Source organism: Xylona heveae (assembly GCF_001619985.1).
Source record: "Xylona heveae TC161 unplaced genomic scaffold L228scaffold_4, whole genome shotgun sequence".
In the NCBI taxonomy this organism is placed as follows: Eukaryota; Fungi; Ascomycota; class Xylonomycetes; order Xylonales; family Xylonaceae; genus Xylona; species Xylona heveae.
The window spans coordinates 2,292,430-2,308,630 of record NW_017264196.1 but is presented as its reverse complement, the minus strand read 5'-3'; the positions used below and the strand labels follow the sequence as shown (position 1 = coordinate 2,308,630).

Below are 16,201 nucleotides of genomic sequence, written 5' to 3'. Positions count from 1 at the left end.
CAGCCCCAAATCCGAAATCCCCGAAAGAGCGAGCACGTCCGCCGCCCGTCAGGCGTCGAGACAAGCCTCAGCTCAGTTGCAATGCTTGTCGGAGACGGAAGTAGGTGGTCTCGTTTTTTGGAAGAGCCCCCGTCGCCCTCCCAATGGCAGCCCCTCTCTGCACCTGTATTGAACGGTTGACCTATTTCCTGCAGGGCTAATCTAGGCCGCCAGGGTACGGTGCGACCGTCTGCATCCCTGCAGTAACTGCTCAAGTCGGGGACTGGGCGCTTCCTGTGCTTATACCACCACCCAGGCAACGCTGTCTGGACGGCCTCATGGTACCGCCCATGTACAGGACCGCATCAATCAGCTCGAAAACCTAGTCTTGAGTCTCATGCAACAGACGGCTTCGAGCTCCTATGGATCACCGTCGGAATCGAATCACCCGGTAGATCTCCCGCCGATGCCGCCAGTAAAAGATCCCCGCCAGGCCACCTCCCCAAGTGCACCTAGCAACTATTCTGAGCATCCCGCGGCAGCTAGGACGGATCAGATTCAGCGCGAAGTATCGCCGTCACCATCCGACTATGGCAGCATCAGGATTCGGGAATCGGGCGTCAGCTATGTTAGCAGCGCCCACTGGGCAGCCGTCCTCGACAGTATCGCCGAATTGAGGGATCACTTCGAGGAGGAGGACGAATCCCATGCTGTAAACTCTAACCCCATCCAACTGCAAGCCAACTTTCCCAGTCCCCAGCTCCTCTATAGCGGCTGCCCCACGCATGTAACCCCAGCTTCAATCCTTGAGTCTATTCCACCCAGACCTGTTGTGGATAGGTTGGTCTCTCGTTACTTCAACGTCTTGGACATGACTTCAGGTAAGACACTCGGTGTTTCGAACCTTGATCACACCCCGAAAAACTCCGTTGTTTTCCTAGTGACTGACCCGAGACCAGGTGTGCCGCACAGTGGCAAGTTTCTACGAGAGGTACGATTCATGTGTGGCCCCCTACCGTGCCTCCAATGTCTTTGCATTACTCCATTCCTGAACCGAATCTGCTCAATGGATATTGACTTGAGACCATCAGTATGAGGAATTTTGGAAGTGTCCGCAGGCCGTCCCAATCACATGGGTCGGCCTTCTGTTCAGTATGATGTGCTTATCGACACAATTTCAGCAATCTTTCCTTGCCCCTGCCAATACTTTGCTTGTGAGCGGGCACTCTCCACTCGCATCGCAGGCACTTGAGAGTCAGACGGCGGTAGATATGTTCCGAGAGAAGATTATACATTGTCTTATCTTGGGCCATTACACCAATGGCGGCCCTTACGTATTGGAAACTTTGATTCTCTATTTCATGGTTGAGGTCTTTCCCTCTAAAGATACCGAATCTGGTACCCGCCTCCTGGTGGGCAATATAGTTCAAATTGCCATACATATGGGGTATCATCGAGACGCCAAGCATTTTCCCAATATCTCTCCGTTTGCGGGCGAGATGCGAAGGCGTATCTGGGCGTTGATCGTTCAGCTGGACTTTACCATCTCGACGCAGATGGGGCTGCCCAGGCTCGTCAGGGAGAGCCAGACCGATGTGGCCGAGCCGCGGAACCTAGCCGATTCGGACTTTGACGAGTCAACGGTCGAGTTGCCCCCTTCCCGGCCCGAGACTGAGGTGACGCCAACCCTCTACACGCTAGCAAAACTCAGACTGCTTTCCGTCGGGGTCAAGGTTGGCGACCTGGCCACTGAGCCTCGGGCATACTCTTATGCCCATGTTTTAACGCTTGATAAGCAGATTGACGAGGCCCGGGAAGCCCTACCATCTAGCATGAAGTGGGAGAATCTTGCTTCCTCGCTCAATGTACCGTCCCAGGTAATCATTCAGAGAATCTGGCTGGAAGTGAGCGTCCAGCGGCTGAAGATTGTCTTGCATAAAAGGTTTTTGGTGGCGTCTCGTCTCCAGCAGCAGTATGCTTACTCGCGCTCTGCATGTCTGACGGCTGCTATGAAAATTTTGGAGCTTCAACACCTTGTGGACGAGGAAACTCAGCTAGATGGACGATTGTACCAAAGCCGCTGGAGGGTAACTTCGTCGTTTATTCACCCCTTTCTTCTCGCCACCAGTACCTTATGCTTTTACCTCCAGGTCCACGCTGAGGAGCAGGCCAAAGGACATGACAGCTTGGGAGACGCCGAAGCGGCCTCGGTGGACATTGAAAAGATTAGACAGCTCTTGAGAGCATCCCAGGTCATCTGGCTCGGCGAGAGCACTACGTCTAGAGAAGCCAGAAAAGCAGCCGCCGCTCTGCGTTATGTTCTCGGTGATTCCGGCGTCGCATCAGACCCCTTCGCTGTGAACGCCCTACCGGGTGTTTCCCCCGGGCCTGCAGCTGGCCCATTCTTCCCAGGTAAGTTTCGCGCTCGTCCTGTCGAGGGGAAATGTTTTCTTACACCGAATAGGATTTGCAGATTTGATGCTGGGCTATGATTTCCCCAGCTTCGGATCACAGCCAACAAACGAAGGGCTTCTTGGACAAAGTTTTGCACCAAACTTGAACAATGATGTCGAGCCGTGGCCGAGGCAGAACAGCTTGCAACAGATGAACCTCTCATAATTGATTCAAAATTACTCCAATATATCTATATATCTCAAATACATGCAAACTGTTCCCAGCTCTCGCCGTGTTACTATCTATCATCATTAAATTGTTGTTTATTAAAGGATGTACGAATTCCCATTTTCCTCCCGATTACATATCTATTTGCTGACCAACCTGTGCTTCTCGAATCAGATGCACTCCGCACTGAGGCAGGTACCATCGCAGTATTTCGGTATTTTTCGGTCGTGGGGTCTCGATGGATCGATCGCCCTGCAATCAACATCTTAGCTCGTCGCACTGGGCTTCATACCGACTCATCTCCTTCGTTGTAACTTTCCTTGGCTCTCTAACGTGCTTGTGGACCAACATTGCTGATTTCCTTGAGTGGCGTAGGAGCTCAGCGTTTCCACAAATATAGCCCATAGCTCATTGCATCTTTTAACATATTCACCTCTGCTGTTTCCTCTTCTTTCTGTGAATCAATTCCTATGTGACATACAATTGTAACTACCATCCAGACTTCACCTTTCTGTTCAACACCAGATCCACCCACCCGATCCTTTTTTTTTTTTTTTTTTTCGCTTCAACCGAAACATCGTCATCATGTCGTCTCTTGAGCCCATTGCTATTGTTGGAAGCGCTTGCCGCTTTCCAGGAAGCTCGGACACGCCGTCAAAGCTATGGGAGCTTCTTCGCGAGCCTCGGGATCTTCTTCGAAAGGTCGAAGCGGGCCGTCGCTTTGACCCCATGGCCTTTTACAATAGCGACCCCGAGCACCATGGAACCACCAACGTCAAGGCTTCATATTTTCTCGATGAAGATCCGGCAGAATTCGACAATGGCTTCTTCAACATTCAGCCGGCCGAGAGCGAGGCTATTGATCCCCAGCAGAGGATGCTAATGGAGACCGTCTATGACTCTCTCTGTGCGGCTGGCCAGACCATTGATGGATTGCGTGGATCCTCAACCGCAGTCATTGTTGGCCTCATGGGTGATGACTGGAGTGGTGTGCTTTACAAGGATTGGGAAAACCTTCCACAGTATAGTGCGACTGGCATGGGTCGTAGCATCATGTCCAACCGTGTTTCTTATTTTTTCGATTGGCATGGTCCATCCATTACCCTCGACACGGCTTGTTCATCAAGCTTAGTTGCTGTCCATCTGGCTATCCAAGCCTTGCGCAATGGAGAGTCTAAAGTGGCCGTCGCTGCGGGAGCTAATCTTCTTCTCAGCCCTGGTGAGTTTCGGAGGCCCAATTCTGCACTGACGCTCAGAGAATCATCTAACCTTGTTATTGCCACAGCCATGTATATTGCCGAAAGCAACCTGCACATGCTGTCCCCCACTGGGAGAAGCAGGATGTGGGATAGAGACGTTGACGGGTACGCTCGGGGAGAGGGTATTGCCGCCGTCGTGCTGAAACCCCTTACCGCCGCCCTCAAAGACGGCGATCACATTGAATGCATTATCCGCGCTACAGGAGTGAACCAGGATGGAAAGACGCCGGGATTGACCATGCCCAGCGCGGCAGCACAAGCTGCGCTCATCCGCGAAACTTATGCTCGAGCAGGTCTCGATCTTGACAATCCCGAAGATCGTCCGCAGTTCTTTCATGCCCATGGCACTGGAACACCAGCTGGTGACCCGCAAGAAGCAGAGGCCATATCTCGAGCTTTCTACCCCAATGGAGCCTCGGACACTGATAAATTGTACGTGGGCTCCATCAAGACCATTATTGGACATACGGAAGGCACCGCGGGACTGGCTAGTCTCTTGGGCTCGTCACTGGCTCTTCAACATAATGTCATCCCGCCAAACATGCACTTCAACAACCTTAACCCTAGGATCGAGCCATTTTACAGGGGTTTGGAAGTCCCTACCTCAGCAAAACCTTGGCCCAAGCTTCTTCCAGGCCAACCGCGAAGGGCGAGTATCAACAGCTTTGGTGGGTAAACCTATTCGCATTGGTTGTTCTCCTGTTTAAATTCATGCTGACCTTGGTGATACAGGATTCGGCGGCACGAATGCGCACGCCATCATCGAGGCCTACGAACCATCCACGGCGGCGCCTTCGGCTGGCCCAACATTCACCCCCTTGACCATCTCCGCCGCCAGCGAGAAATCCCTTCGTGCTCTGCTGTCGTCTTACTCTGACTACGTGAAAGCTAATCCCCAAACTAGCCTGCGGGATTTTGCCTACACCGTACAGGAGAGGCGCTCCACCCTGGCCTACCGCGCCGCCATTGCCGCATCTACGAGGGAGGAAGCATTGCAAAAGATTGAGGCTCTCCTCGGTAGCGTCGACGCTCCCGAGCTCACTACCAAACATTTTGGCATGTCGTCGCCGCGCATCCTGGGCGTATTCACGGGACAGGGTGCGCAATGGCCACGCATGGGCGCAAAGCTAGTTGAGGCATCGCCGCTAGTGTCGAAGCGGCTGGATGAGCTGGACACGGCTCTGGTCTCGTTGCCAGACAGTGATCGGCCAGACTGGACCCTGCGGGGGCAACTACTCGCGGGTACAGCGAAGTCCAGGATTACCGAGGCGGCCCTGTCACAGCCGCTCTGTACAGCCGTACAGATCCTGCTCGTAGATCTGCTCCAGTTGGCGGGTATTCGACTCCACGCTGTTGTTGGTCATTCTTCCGGTATGGAATCCAGATCTTTATCACATTCGTTCATTATTGGGGAGCATGCTAATGAATCGTTGTCGTCTAGGTGAGATTGGAGCAGCGTACGCTGCTGGATTGCTCTCGGCGAGCAGAGCCATACGGATTGCTTACTACCGCGGCCTTTATGCCAAGCTTGCAAAGTCACCTAACGGCTCCAAGGGTGCCATGATGGCTGTGGGCACATCATTCGAGGACGCAGCTGACTTTTGCCAACTGGAAAGCTTCGAGGGAAGACTTCAGGTCGCGGCGCGCAATTCTTCGTCCAGCATCACGCTTTCTGGGGACGAAGCCGCCGTGGCCGAAGCCATTGAAATTTTCAAGGACGAGGGTAAATTTGCTCGTCAGCTCAAGGTGGACACTGCTTACCATTCGGCACACATGCTGCCCTGTTCGGCACCCTATCTCGCTTCTATGGAAGCCATGGACGATGGACCTGTAACCAACACTTCTGATAGGCCGAGATGGCATTCAAGTGTTTTGGAGGGACAGGTCATGTCGAAAAGCAACCTAGATGCGCAGTATTTTGTAGACAATATGACGAATACGGTGCTCTTTGCGCCGGCTGTGACAGCTGCTACTACTCAAAGTGGGCCATTCGACTTGGCCTTGGAAATTGGACCCCATCCTGCGCTCAAGGGGCCATGCTTGGACACCTTGGAAGAGTTGACTGGAGACCGCATTCCGTATTCCGGAGTACTCTCTAGAGGGAAAGACGACATCATTGAGCTATCGACGGTGCTTGGTTTCGTGTGGTCGTATCTGGGAGCGGGGTCGGTCACCTTTGAGGAATTCGAGAGAGCTGTCTCCGGGGCTCTCTCCGGGCGCCAGCTGATACCAGATCTCCCCAAATATCCATTTGATCACTCCAAGTCATTCTGGACCATGTCCCGCGTCTCTGGTGCTCATACGACTACTGTTTATGAGCCACCGCATCCCATTCTGGGTAGGCGTCAGGCTGAACGAGAAACGTCACATGAGATTCAATGGCGTAATATCTTGCGCCCAAAGGAGATATCATGGCTCAAAGGCCACAAAATTCAGGGGCAGATTGTTTTCCCTGCTGCAGGCTTTGTAGCCATGGTCGTCGAAGCCATGAAATCCATTGCTATAAAGTCGAGCATTGCCCTGGTCACCATTGAAAACCTCTTCATCGGTCGGGCCATTGCTTTTGACGATGAAAATTCTAGTGTCGAATCTCTGTTCAGCGTCAAGGTGGTTCACTCCGGGAAGGACAGTATCCAGGCCAATTTCTCCTGCTATTCCGGTGCTCCCCATGAACCTGGAACGTCCATGGGCCTGAACGCTGAGGGTGTAGTTAATGTGCTGTTGGCAGAGCCAAAGGCTGATCAACTCCCGTTTCTCGAGACGGAAGACTGGAATATGACCGAAATAGAGGTTGATCGCTTCTACGACCAGTTCACTAGGCTCGAGTACGAATACACCCCGCCGTTCCATGGCATGCGCTCAATCAAACGCAAGAATGGCTACGCCACGGGTACGATCGAGGATGAATCAGGATCAGACTGGGAAGACCAACTCCTGATTCACCCAGGAATGCTGGACACTGCACTTCAGGCCTCTTCGGCAGCTTTCAGTTGCCCTGGAGATGGACGGATGTGGGGCTTGTATATCCCGGCTGGAATCCAGCGCATCACCATTAACCCATTTTTCACGTCTCATGGCATCGGCAAGCAGGGGACACATCCCTGGGAAGCTGTCGTCAGGAGCTTCAAAAATGCTCGCAGCATCGTCGATATTACCATTTTCTCTGAAGACAATGCCAACAATTTCATCCAGGTGGAGGGTCTAGAGCTGATGCCTTTCACGGCGGCCCGACCCGAGGACGACACTGTCCAATTCTCACGATTCGACTACAAGATTGATCGACCCAATGGTGATCTCGCCGCGCCTGTCGATGACGGACTCTCCGCAGAAGATGTCGAGAATGCCATTAAGGCAGAACGAGTCTCGTTCTTCTATTTGCGCCGCTTGGTCGAGACGATCACCCCAGAGGAGAAGGCTGATGCTTTGCCACATTACCAGCGATTGCTTGATTGGGCGACTCATTCCGTCGACCTTGTGAGGCGCGGAAAGAACCCCTATGTTCCTTCCAGTTACCAGGCGGATACAAAAGAGCAGATCGACGCCATCCTGGAGAAATATCGTGACCGGGTTGATGTTCGTATGCTAGAGTCTGTTGGGAAAAACCTCCCAGAGGTCGTGCGTACAGGTTCTAGCATTCTAGAACATATGACTCAAGATGGTCTATTTGACTTTTACGATGAGGGCATGGGTCTCGATATTGCTAATCGCCATTTTGCGCGCATGGCGGCTCAAGTTTCTCACCGCTACCCACATATGAAAGTGTTCGAGATAGGTGCCGGAACAGGCGGATCCACCAGGCACCTCCTCCCTACTCTTGGCTCCGCGTTTTCTACCTACACTTATACGGATATTTCCAGCGGATTTTTTGAGGCTGCTGAAGATCGTTTCAGAGACTATGCCGGCCGCATGGTGTTCAAGTCATTCGACATGGAGCGGTCTCCGGCATCTCAAGGGTTTGTTGAGGGATCTTACGATCTTGTCCTGGCCTCCAATGTCTTGCACGCGACGGGCAAGCTGGAGGAAATGATGACGAGCGTCCGCCAGCTCTTAAAGCCTGGTGGCTACCTCATCGCCTTGGAACTCACGAGCAACGACACTCTTCGCGTTGGTCTGCCGATGGGAAGCTTACCCGGATGGTGGGTCGGGGCTGAAAGTGGGCGACGTTGGGGACCAACTTTGAGTCTGCCACAATGGGATTCCCTGCTGCGAAAGTGTGGTTTCGGCGGTATTGAAACAAGCACGCCCTTGTTCCATAAACTTCACCCTTCCTCTGTCTTCGCTGCGCAGGCAGTTGACGACCGGCTCAATCTTCTTCGGGCTCCATTGTCGTCCGTGGCCGCTCTCCCTCCAACTGATGCCCCGCGTCTTGTCATTGTTGGTGGTGAGACGCTCGCAGCTCACCGCATCGCAGAGAAACTCGAAATCCTGCTTGCCCCAAGATTCAATTATATCGAATGCGTCGAATCCTTCGAGAGCCTGGACTCGGAAACGCTCCTGCATGGAAGCACTGTCATTTCGATTACGGAGCTTGATGAACCTCTTTTTAAGACAATAACGCCCGGAAAGCTCGAAGCTCTCAAGATGCTCTGGCGTGACGCGGGCACAGTCTTATGGGTCACCCGGGGGGCGAGGGCAGAGGAGCCACACTCGTTCATGACACATGGTCTTGGGCGTGTCGTGAAATTCGAGTACCCTAATATTTCTTTGCAGGTTCTCGACCTAGACAAACTGAACGACGGGACACCCCAGCTCCTCGTGGAAGAGCTGCTGCGTCTCGAGGTTCTGAAGAAATGGGAGAAGGAAATAGCTCCCGGCGATGAGCTTCTCTGGTCTATCGAGCCTGAGGTATACATCGAGTCCGGTGCTCGCATCATCCCGCGCCTCTACCAGTGCGAGCAAGCAAACGAGCGGTACAATACCTCTCGCCGTGCAGTGGCCAAGAAAGTCAATTCCCAGGAGACTCCGATTCTGTTTGCCAGCGAGGGCTCGTCTTACGAGCTTCAATACCCATCACCTCTTCGTCTCCCCATCTCACCGCCTGAACTCGGTTTGACGAAAGCTATTCGCGTATCTCATTTCTTGCTGCAAACGCTCAAGATCTCATCCGTTGGTAGCTTGTTTCTCTGTGCGGGCACTGATGAGTCTACTGGCGAGCAATTGGTTGGCCTGTCGCATACAGCGGAGTCACGAACAACGGTTTTGGCTGAGTGGACCACACTCCTCGCAGGTGCCGATCCAATCAAGGCGCTGGCGGCTGTCGCTGCTCACATAACCGCTTCCAACATTCTTAGGTTGGTGCCCAGCGGAAGCACCGTCGTGGTCCACGAGCCGGACGAGTTGGTTGGCTCCGCTCTGACCGAGCAGTCGCAGCAGACCTCAATTCGTGTCGTGATTACTACTTCCCTCAAAGACCGAGTCACTAAGGGCTGGCGCTATATTTCCGGAAACTTTCCGCGAAGACTTATTGAGAAAGCCTTGCCCACTACCCTTTCGGTGTTTGTAGACTTATCTCAGGCTGTTGGCTCGGCAGAGGTTGGTCAGCTTATCGCTAGGTGTCTTCCTCAACCATGCACCACGTACAGCGCCAAACACTTTTACGGCACGACGGCCGAAATCCATCCCGGATCCTCGTCCAGTCAAGTCGCTCAAGTTCTTAAGGCGGCATGGCTTGTGGGAAATGAAAATTGGGGCGAAGTGGGAAATCCCTCCGTTGTCCAGCTTCAGGATGTCCCAAAACTCTCAATTCTCGAGGCGCCCCTTACAATTGCTGACTGCTCTGACACCGACGTATCCATCCACGTTCAGGCGATTGATGCTGGAACCATTTTCCGCGGCGACAAGACCTATTTTATGGTCGGCATGTCAGGACAAGTCGGGCAGTCGCTATGTCAATGGATGGTGGAGCATGGCGCAAAGTATGTGGTTCTTACTAGCCGACGGCCGAAAGTCCACCCCGAGTTCATTCGGTCAGTTGAGGCCATGGGAGCCACTGTCAGAATCCTTCCTCTTGATGTTACAAGCAAAGAATCTTTGATCCAGTGTTACGAGGAGATCTCTAAGACAATGCCTCCAATCGCTGGCGTAGCCCAAGGAGCCATGGTTTTGGAAGACTCTTTGTTCGACAGGATGTCCTTTGAAGCCCTCACAAAGGTCCTCAATCCCAAGGTCATTGGTACGCAGCTCTTGGACGAGCTTTTCTACGATATCCAGTTGGACTTTTTCATCGTCTTCTCTTCCCTGACTGGCGTCGTCGGCAACAGCGGCCAGAGCAACTACATCGCTGCTAACATGTTCATGACTGCCCTCGCCGCCCAGCGCAAGAAGCGCGGCGTAGCCGGATCCGCCATCGCCATCAGTTCCGTGATGGGCATCGGCTATGTGGAGCGATCTGAGGACTTCACTGGCGACTACTTTGCGAAGCTTGGGTACAGAAACATCTCAGAGCAGGACTTGCAACAATTGTTTGCCGAAGCCATACTTGTAGGTCGCCCAGGTTGCCCCGAAAGTTCGGAGATCACCACTGGACTGGAGCCCATATATGCCGATACACACGTCAAGGCACAGTTCCGCGAAGATATCAAGTTCAACCACTTCGTCATGGAACGTCCGGGCACCCAAAACGTGGCCGGGAGACTGTCGGCTTTGCCTGTGCGAGTGCAGCTCGCTGAAACGAAGTCGAAGGCTGATGCGATCAGCATTATCAAAGGTGAGTCATAAGTCAATGAGCACATTCCCGAATTTTCAAAGCTAATGCTACGATAGACTCCTTTATTGCACGACTCAAGCGCACGCTAATGATCTCGCAAGATGATACAGTCAATGAAAAGGTGTCTCTCGTTGAACAGGGCATCGACTCCCTAATGGCTGTAGAGGTCCGCTCGTGGTTCTTGAAAGAGTTGGAAGTCGACATTCCCGTGCTTAAGATTCTTGGCGGGGCCTCTATCACAGATCTTCTGACCGAAGCTTTGGAACGGGTGCCAACTTCAGTCGTAGACCTGAATTCGCTAGCAGGTGGCCCAGGGAAAGGCGCGAAGCCCGCCGAACAGACACCGAAGCCAGCCCCTTCACCTCCGCCTGCTCAGGGTCTTCCTCAAGTCCAAGTGAGCTCTGCTGAGAGTTCTTCTGAAAATCATAGCTCGTCGGGGGGCAGCCCCTCTCGCCCTGGAACCCCTCTTGAGACACCGATGACTGAGATGGATGAGTTCATTAACGCCGTCCCCATCAATGACATTGAGAACTTAAAGAGCAAGACCCTCTCAGAAACCAGGACTCTCTTCCCAATCAGTGAGAAGGTGGAGATTCCCTTGATAACGAATTCTCCGATGCCTGTAAATGACACAAGTAAGGTTCAAGGAGAAATTCCAGATCTCAGCCATCTCGCTGAGCAAGAAGAATCTTGCGCCATGTCTTATGGCCAAACGCGGTTCTGGTTCTTAAATGACTATCTCGAAGACAAGACGAGTTTTAACATGACTGTTATGTTCAAACTCACCGGGAAGATAAATGTTCCCCAACTCGCGAGAGCTGTCCAAACCATTGGCCAGCGGCATGAAGCATTGAGGACTCGATACTTCTGGTCAGGTACAGGGGAGCAGCGGGCTCCCATGCAGGGCATTCTTCCTGAATCGCCCCTCCGTCTGATTCACAAGCGTCTTGGGTCAGAGGCAGATGCATATGAAGAATTGAGGAAGATGCACAACTACATATGGGACCTCGGTTCCTGGGAGGCTGCAAAAATTCATCTCCTCACTGTCTCGGATAACATGCATTTCTTGCTTGTGAGCGGTCATCATATTTCTTGGGATGGTTACAGCTTCACTGTCTTATTTGTCGACCTCGAAGCAGCATACACTGGAAAGCCAATGCCGCCACTGGGTCCCGAATGCCAATATCGTGCCTTTTCCAAGTGGCAGAGGGAGACATACGAGATGGGTGCTATGAACAAGACGATTGAAGAGTTTCGTGGAATCATTGATCCTAACACACCGCCTGTTCCTCCCTTCCCGTTTGCAAAATCTCAGACTAGACCTGTCCTTGACCGGTTTATCCAGTTTGAAGCAAAGGCAACACTTCAGGCACCTCTTGTGTCGAAACTCAAGCAGCTTGCTCGGAAACATCGTGCAACCATGTTCCACCTCTATCTCGCCGCTCTACAAGGCCTTGTCCTCCGGCTTCTTCCAGAAACGGACGACTTCTTCCTTGGCGTCGCAGATGCGAATCGTATCGACAAAAACTTCATGGGAAGTCTTGGCTTCTTCCTTAACCTCCTGCCTGTCCGTTTTACCAGACGTGAGAAGACGAAGATTAGTGACCTCATAAAGGACGCTCGCGACAAGGCATACGGGGCGCTCAAACGTTCCCATGTCCCATGGAATGTGATCCTCAAAGAACTCAAGATTCCACGCACAAACACGCATGCGCCCATTTACCAGCTCTTTGTGGACTATCGTCAAGTCTTCCAGGACAGGTCGGTATGGGGTGGGTGCAAGTTGAGCGACGAATCGTGGTTGAACGCGCGGAATGGCTACGACCTCACGCTAGGTATTACGGATAACCCTACCGGGGAGTCGTGGCTCTCCATCCGTCTGACAGCCAACATGTACACCATGGCCGGTACAGAGCTGCTGATGAGATCCTACGTGAACGTACTCGAGACGTTCGCTAAGGGCGTTGACCTTGATGCTAGTGAGTTACCGGCTTACGCTCCCAGCGACATTGAAGCGGCCCTTCAAATTGGGAAAGGTAAGAATTTATGTTCCGGAGATCGTTCTGAATAGTGTGACCTGGTCGAAGCTGACGACGATTCAAGGACCACAAATGAAACTCGAGTGGCCGGCTACCATTTCTCACCGGATTGACCAGATGATTGAGCGACACGGCTCGGAACCGGCATTGAAGGATGGACTTGGCAATAATCTCACATACAAGCAAATGGGAGACCGCATCAACGTCATCGCTGCGGCTCTCACTGCTGCTGGTGCAACCGACGGCTCGCCCATTGGTGTATTCCAGGATCCATCGTCCGACTGGATTTGTTCCATGCTTGCCGCGTTCAGAGTTGGAGCGACGTACATACCTTTGGATCTCCGCAACTCGGTCGCCCGGCTCTTCAGCATCGTGCAAGCCGCACGGCCGACTATCCTCCTGACCGACTGCAATACTACAGCCAAGACGGAAACTATCGGCGCCAGTAATGCGGTCGAAATCGTGGTCTCGGATCTACCGAATTCTACTGCGACAACTCCGCCCCCGAACAGAGCAAAGCCAGGGTCAACTGCCGTCATTCTCTTCACAAGCGGCACCACTGGAAAGCCCAAGGGGATTCTTCTGACCCATGAGAATTTGCGAGCAGAAAGTGAGGGCTTCTCCCGGTTCTGCGACATACCAAACCTGGCAAAAGTGGTCCTGCAGCAGACCATCTACAGCTTCGACGTCTCTTTGGACCAGATCTTTGCCGGCCTCGCCGATGGTGGTTGCCTCGTCATCGTCCCGGCTGAGAAGAGAGGCGATCCGCAATCTATTACCAAGCTGATGGCGGAGCATGGTGTGACATACACGGTGGCTACGCCATCCGAGTATGAGATGTGGTTTCGATACGCCCGCGAGAACCTGTCCCGGTGTAAAGCATGGCGGGCTGCTTTTGGCGGAGGCGAACATCTCCATCGTGGACTCATTCAAGAGTTTGCCGACCTAGCGCTCGAGCTGCCCGGGCTAAGGTTGTTCAACAATTACGGCCCTACAGAGGCGACGCTCGCGATTACAAAGGGCGAAGTGAAGCACACTGATCCGGATCTGGAGGACCACGTCCCTGCCGGTTACATTTTGCCAAACTACACGGTCGCTATCCTTGACGATCATCTCCAACCGGTGCCTGTCGGCGTGGCTGGAGAAATTTGCGCCGGCGGGCCTGGCATTGCCAATGGGTACTTGGGCTTGGAAGAGATGACGAAAGAAAAGTTTCTCCCCGGATCCAAGATCCATCCATCTGCAGCCAATAGTGGTGCCTGGTATCGCACTGGAGACCGCGGTTGCCTTCGCGAGGATGGCGCAATTTACTGGCTCGGTCGAATTGCAGGCGACAATCAAGTGAAAGTTCGTGGATTCCGTATCGAGGTGCAAGAAGTGGAAGTAGTCCTACTCGAAACTGCCAAAGGCGCACTCTCACACGCCGTCGTTACACTGAGAGGTGAGGGAGAGCAGAAGTTCCTGGCTGCTCACGTCGTGTTCGCTCCCGATTTCCCCCACCATCGCCGCCAGGAGATGGTGCAGCATCTTGAGTCGAGGCTCCCGCTGCCTGCGTACATGCAGCCGGCTGTCATCGTCCCTATTGACGACATCCCCGTGACGAGCAACTTCAAGTTTGATCGCAAGGCCATCCAGGCAATGCCTCTGCCGGAAGGATTGCAGGATACGGCTTTGGTCATGGAAATGGAAAAGAAGATGGCAGAGCTTTGGCGGCGTGTGATTCCTCATAACATTCGAGAGCTCACGCCCGAAACCAACTTCTTCGATGTGGGAGGGACCTCGATCCTGCTTGTGAAATTGCAGGCCCTGGTGAAAGCCGAGCTGAATTCGGCACCACTTCTGGTCGATTTGATGAATTTCAGCACCCTGGGAGGGATGGCGAAGATTGTCAAAGCTTTCACTGGAGCACGTGTCATTGACTGGGAGACAGAAACCAGTGTGCCAGAGTGTCTGAATCGACTCGGCAAGGAAATCTCATCGCGGCCCAGGAATAGCTCGAATCTCACTGTCGTCTTAGCAGGCGCAACAGGCTACCTAGGCCGCCATCTCCTCCGTCGCCTTATCGACACCCCACAGGTTGGAGAGATTCTCTGTCTTGTCCGGGACGAGACCACCGCATTAGCCTCGCTCTCCTCGCCCAGCGGCAAGGTCAAGTTCGTTCGTGCCGATCTGTCTCAGCCGAACCTCGGTCTTTCGTCCACCGGATTGGCTGCTCTTGGAGAGAAGGCAGATGTAGTCGTCCACTGCGCCGCCAACCGCTCTTTTTTCGACAGCTACGAGACCCTGCGACCCGTCAATGTCGAGTCCGTCAAAGAGCTCGCCCGGCTTGCTCTCACCAATAACGCGCTCTTCCACATAGTCACCTCCGGCGCCGTCCAGGTTTACGATGGCGCGGCCCCGCGCACAGACGGCAGTGATGGCTATGTCGCCAGCAAGTGGGCCGCAGAGACGTTCCTGCGCAAGGCCGCCCGCCTCGGCCTGCAGGTCAATCTCCACCGGCCGCTTCCTGCTTCGGAAGACGAAAAGGCATCCTCGGATGTCACGGCCCCGGCGGTTTTGGACGAGCTGCTAAGCATTATCCGCCAGCTCGGCACCAGGCCAGACTTCTCTGCCGTCAGTGGCTATCTGGACGTAGCTCCAGTAAATCAGGTGGTGGGCGACATGGTTGCGTCCATTACGAGCGCCGGCGGAGAAGCTGGCAGCGTGGAAGTCTTGACGCATAATGCCCGCCTCCGGTTGCATGTCAAGGACTTTGCTGATTATGTTGACAATAATGATGAACTCAAGACATTGCCAATCACGAACCCCTTGTACTGGTTCGCTGACGCCAAGAAGGCTGGGTTTGGATACTTTATGACCTCGCACCATTTGGTGATGAGTTCCAAGGATGGGAAACTAGTTACAAGGCGCTGATCTAGTATTGACGGAGCATGTTTTGGGTCAGGTTTTTTTTGTTTTGTTTTTTAATTATTGTTTTTGTTCATGTTATTATCTCTCTTGTACATAAGATATACCTGGCGCACGTGGCATCGTATTGGAGATTCTTTTGTCTTTTGTCTTTGTCTAGCTATTCTTCTGTACTTATATCCCCCAGGTCATTTCTCGTTTTTCAAGGTCGTCTTAATTAGGGAGGCTTAATTTCTTTTCTTCCACCCCATGAGAACCGCTTCAGCGTGTTTCGCCGTCGAGGAGATTTTTATATTTCTTGACGGAGCTAACAGATTTTGTTCCCGGAAATGAATACTAGTATATGATCTTCTATATATACTATATTATATCATACTATATGTACCATATTATACTATACCATACCATACTAGTAACCCTATACTCTATAACCCTTAATATATAAGATACTTCAAAGTCTACCTCCTTTATGAAACACAGTATAAAACAATAAGAGGGCCTTGCATTAACAATTGATTGACCCTTGTATAAGTAATGAAGTCTTTGCATATAGCTTAATTATATACCTTAAGAAGTCAAGATTACTCCAGAACCACTGTGTGAACCACTGCTATGAATACAAGCTCCAGCACAAAGTATAAATTGCTAACCACTCAGACTAACCTCACGACAGGAGCCATCCGATTGCC

The 16,201-nt window shown here is 52.7% G+C and overlaps 2 protein-coding genes across 2 annotated transcripts; both read left to right on the top strand.

Annotated features, from left to right (window-relative positions):
• Nucleotides 1-278: 278 nt before the first annotated feature.
• L228DRAFT_125996 (fungal-specific transcription factor domain protein) lies at nucleotides 279-2,685 on the top strand. Its single transcript, XM_018329048.1, has 4 exons — nucleotides 279-860; nucleotides 939-970; nucleotides 1,071-2,391; nucleotides 2,444-2,685. The coding sequence occupies exons 1-4, from the start codon at nucleotides 377-379 to the stop codon at nucleotides 2,596-2,598; spliced, it is 1,992 nt and encodes a 663-aa protein (XP_018189441.1). The 5' UTR covers nucleotides 279-376; the 3' UTR covers nucleotides 2,599-2,685.
• Nucleotides 2,686-3,186: 501 nt separating this feature from the next.
• Nucleotides 3,187-15,839, top strand: L228DRAFT_282560 (putative equisetin synthetase; the record flags this gene model as incomplete). The annotated part of the gene is made up of 6 exons (XM_018336018.1): nucleotides 3,187-3,820; nucleotides 3,887-4,528; nucleotides 4,593-5,231; nucleotides 5,302-10,566; nucleotides 10,623-12,602; nucleotides 12,670-15,839. 6 exons carry the CDS (start codon nucleotides 3,187-3,189, stop codon nucleotides 15,516-15,518), a joined length of 12,009 nt encoding a protein of 4,002 aa, XP_018189440.1. The 3' UTR covers nucleotides 15,519-15,839.
• Between the last annotated feature and the right edge of the window lie 362 nt (nucleotides 15,840-16,201).

What these genes read in the sequence shown, in the direction of transcription:
- L228DRAFT_125996 (XM_018329048.1), top strand. Translation starts at nt 377, where the DNA reads ATGCAACAGACGGCTTCGAGCTCCTATGGATCACCGTCGGAATCGAAT. An exon ending in CGTCTTGGACATGACTTCAG is followed by an intron (nt 861 to 938) that starts GTAAGACACTCG and finishes ACCCGAGACCAG; the next exon opens with GTGTGCCGCACAGTGGCAAG. An exon ending in GTGGCAAGTTTCTACGAGAG is followed by an intron (nt 971 to 1,070) that starts GTACGATTCATG and finishes TGAGACCATCAG; the next exon opens with TATGAGGAATTTTGGAAGTG.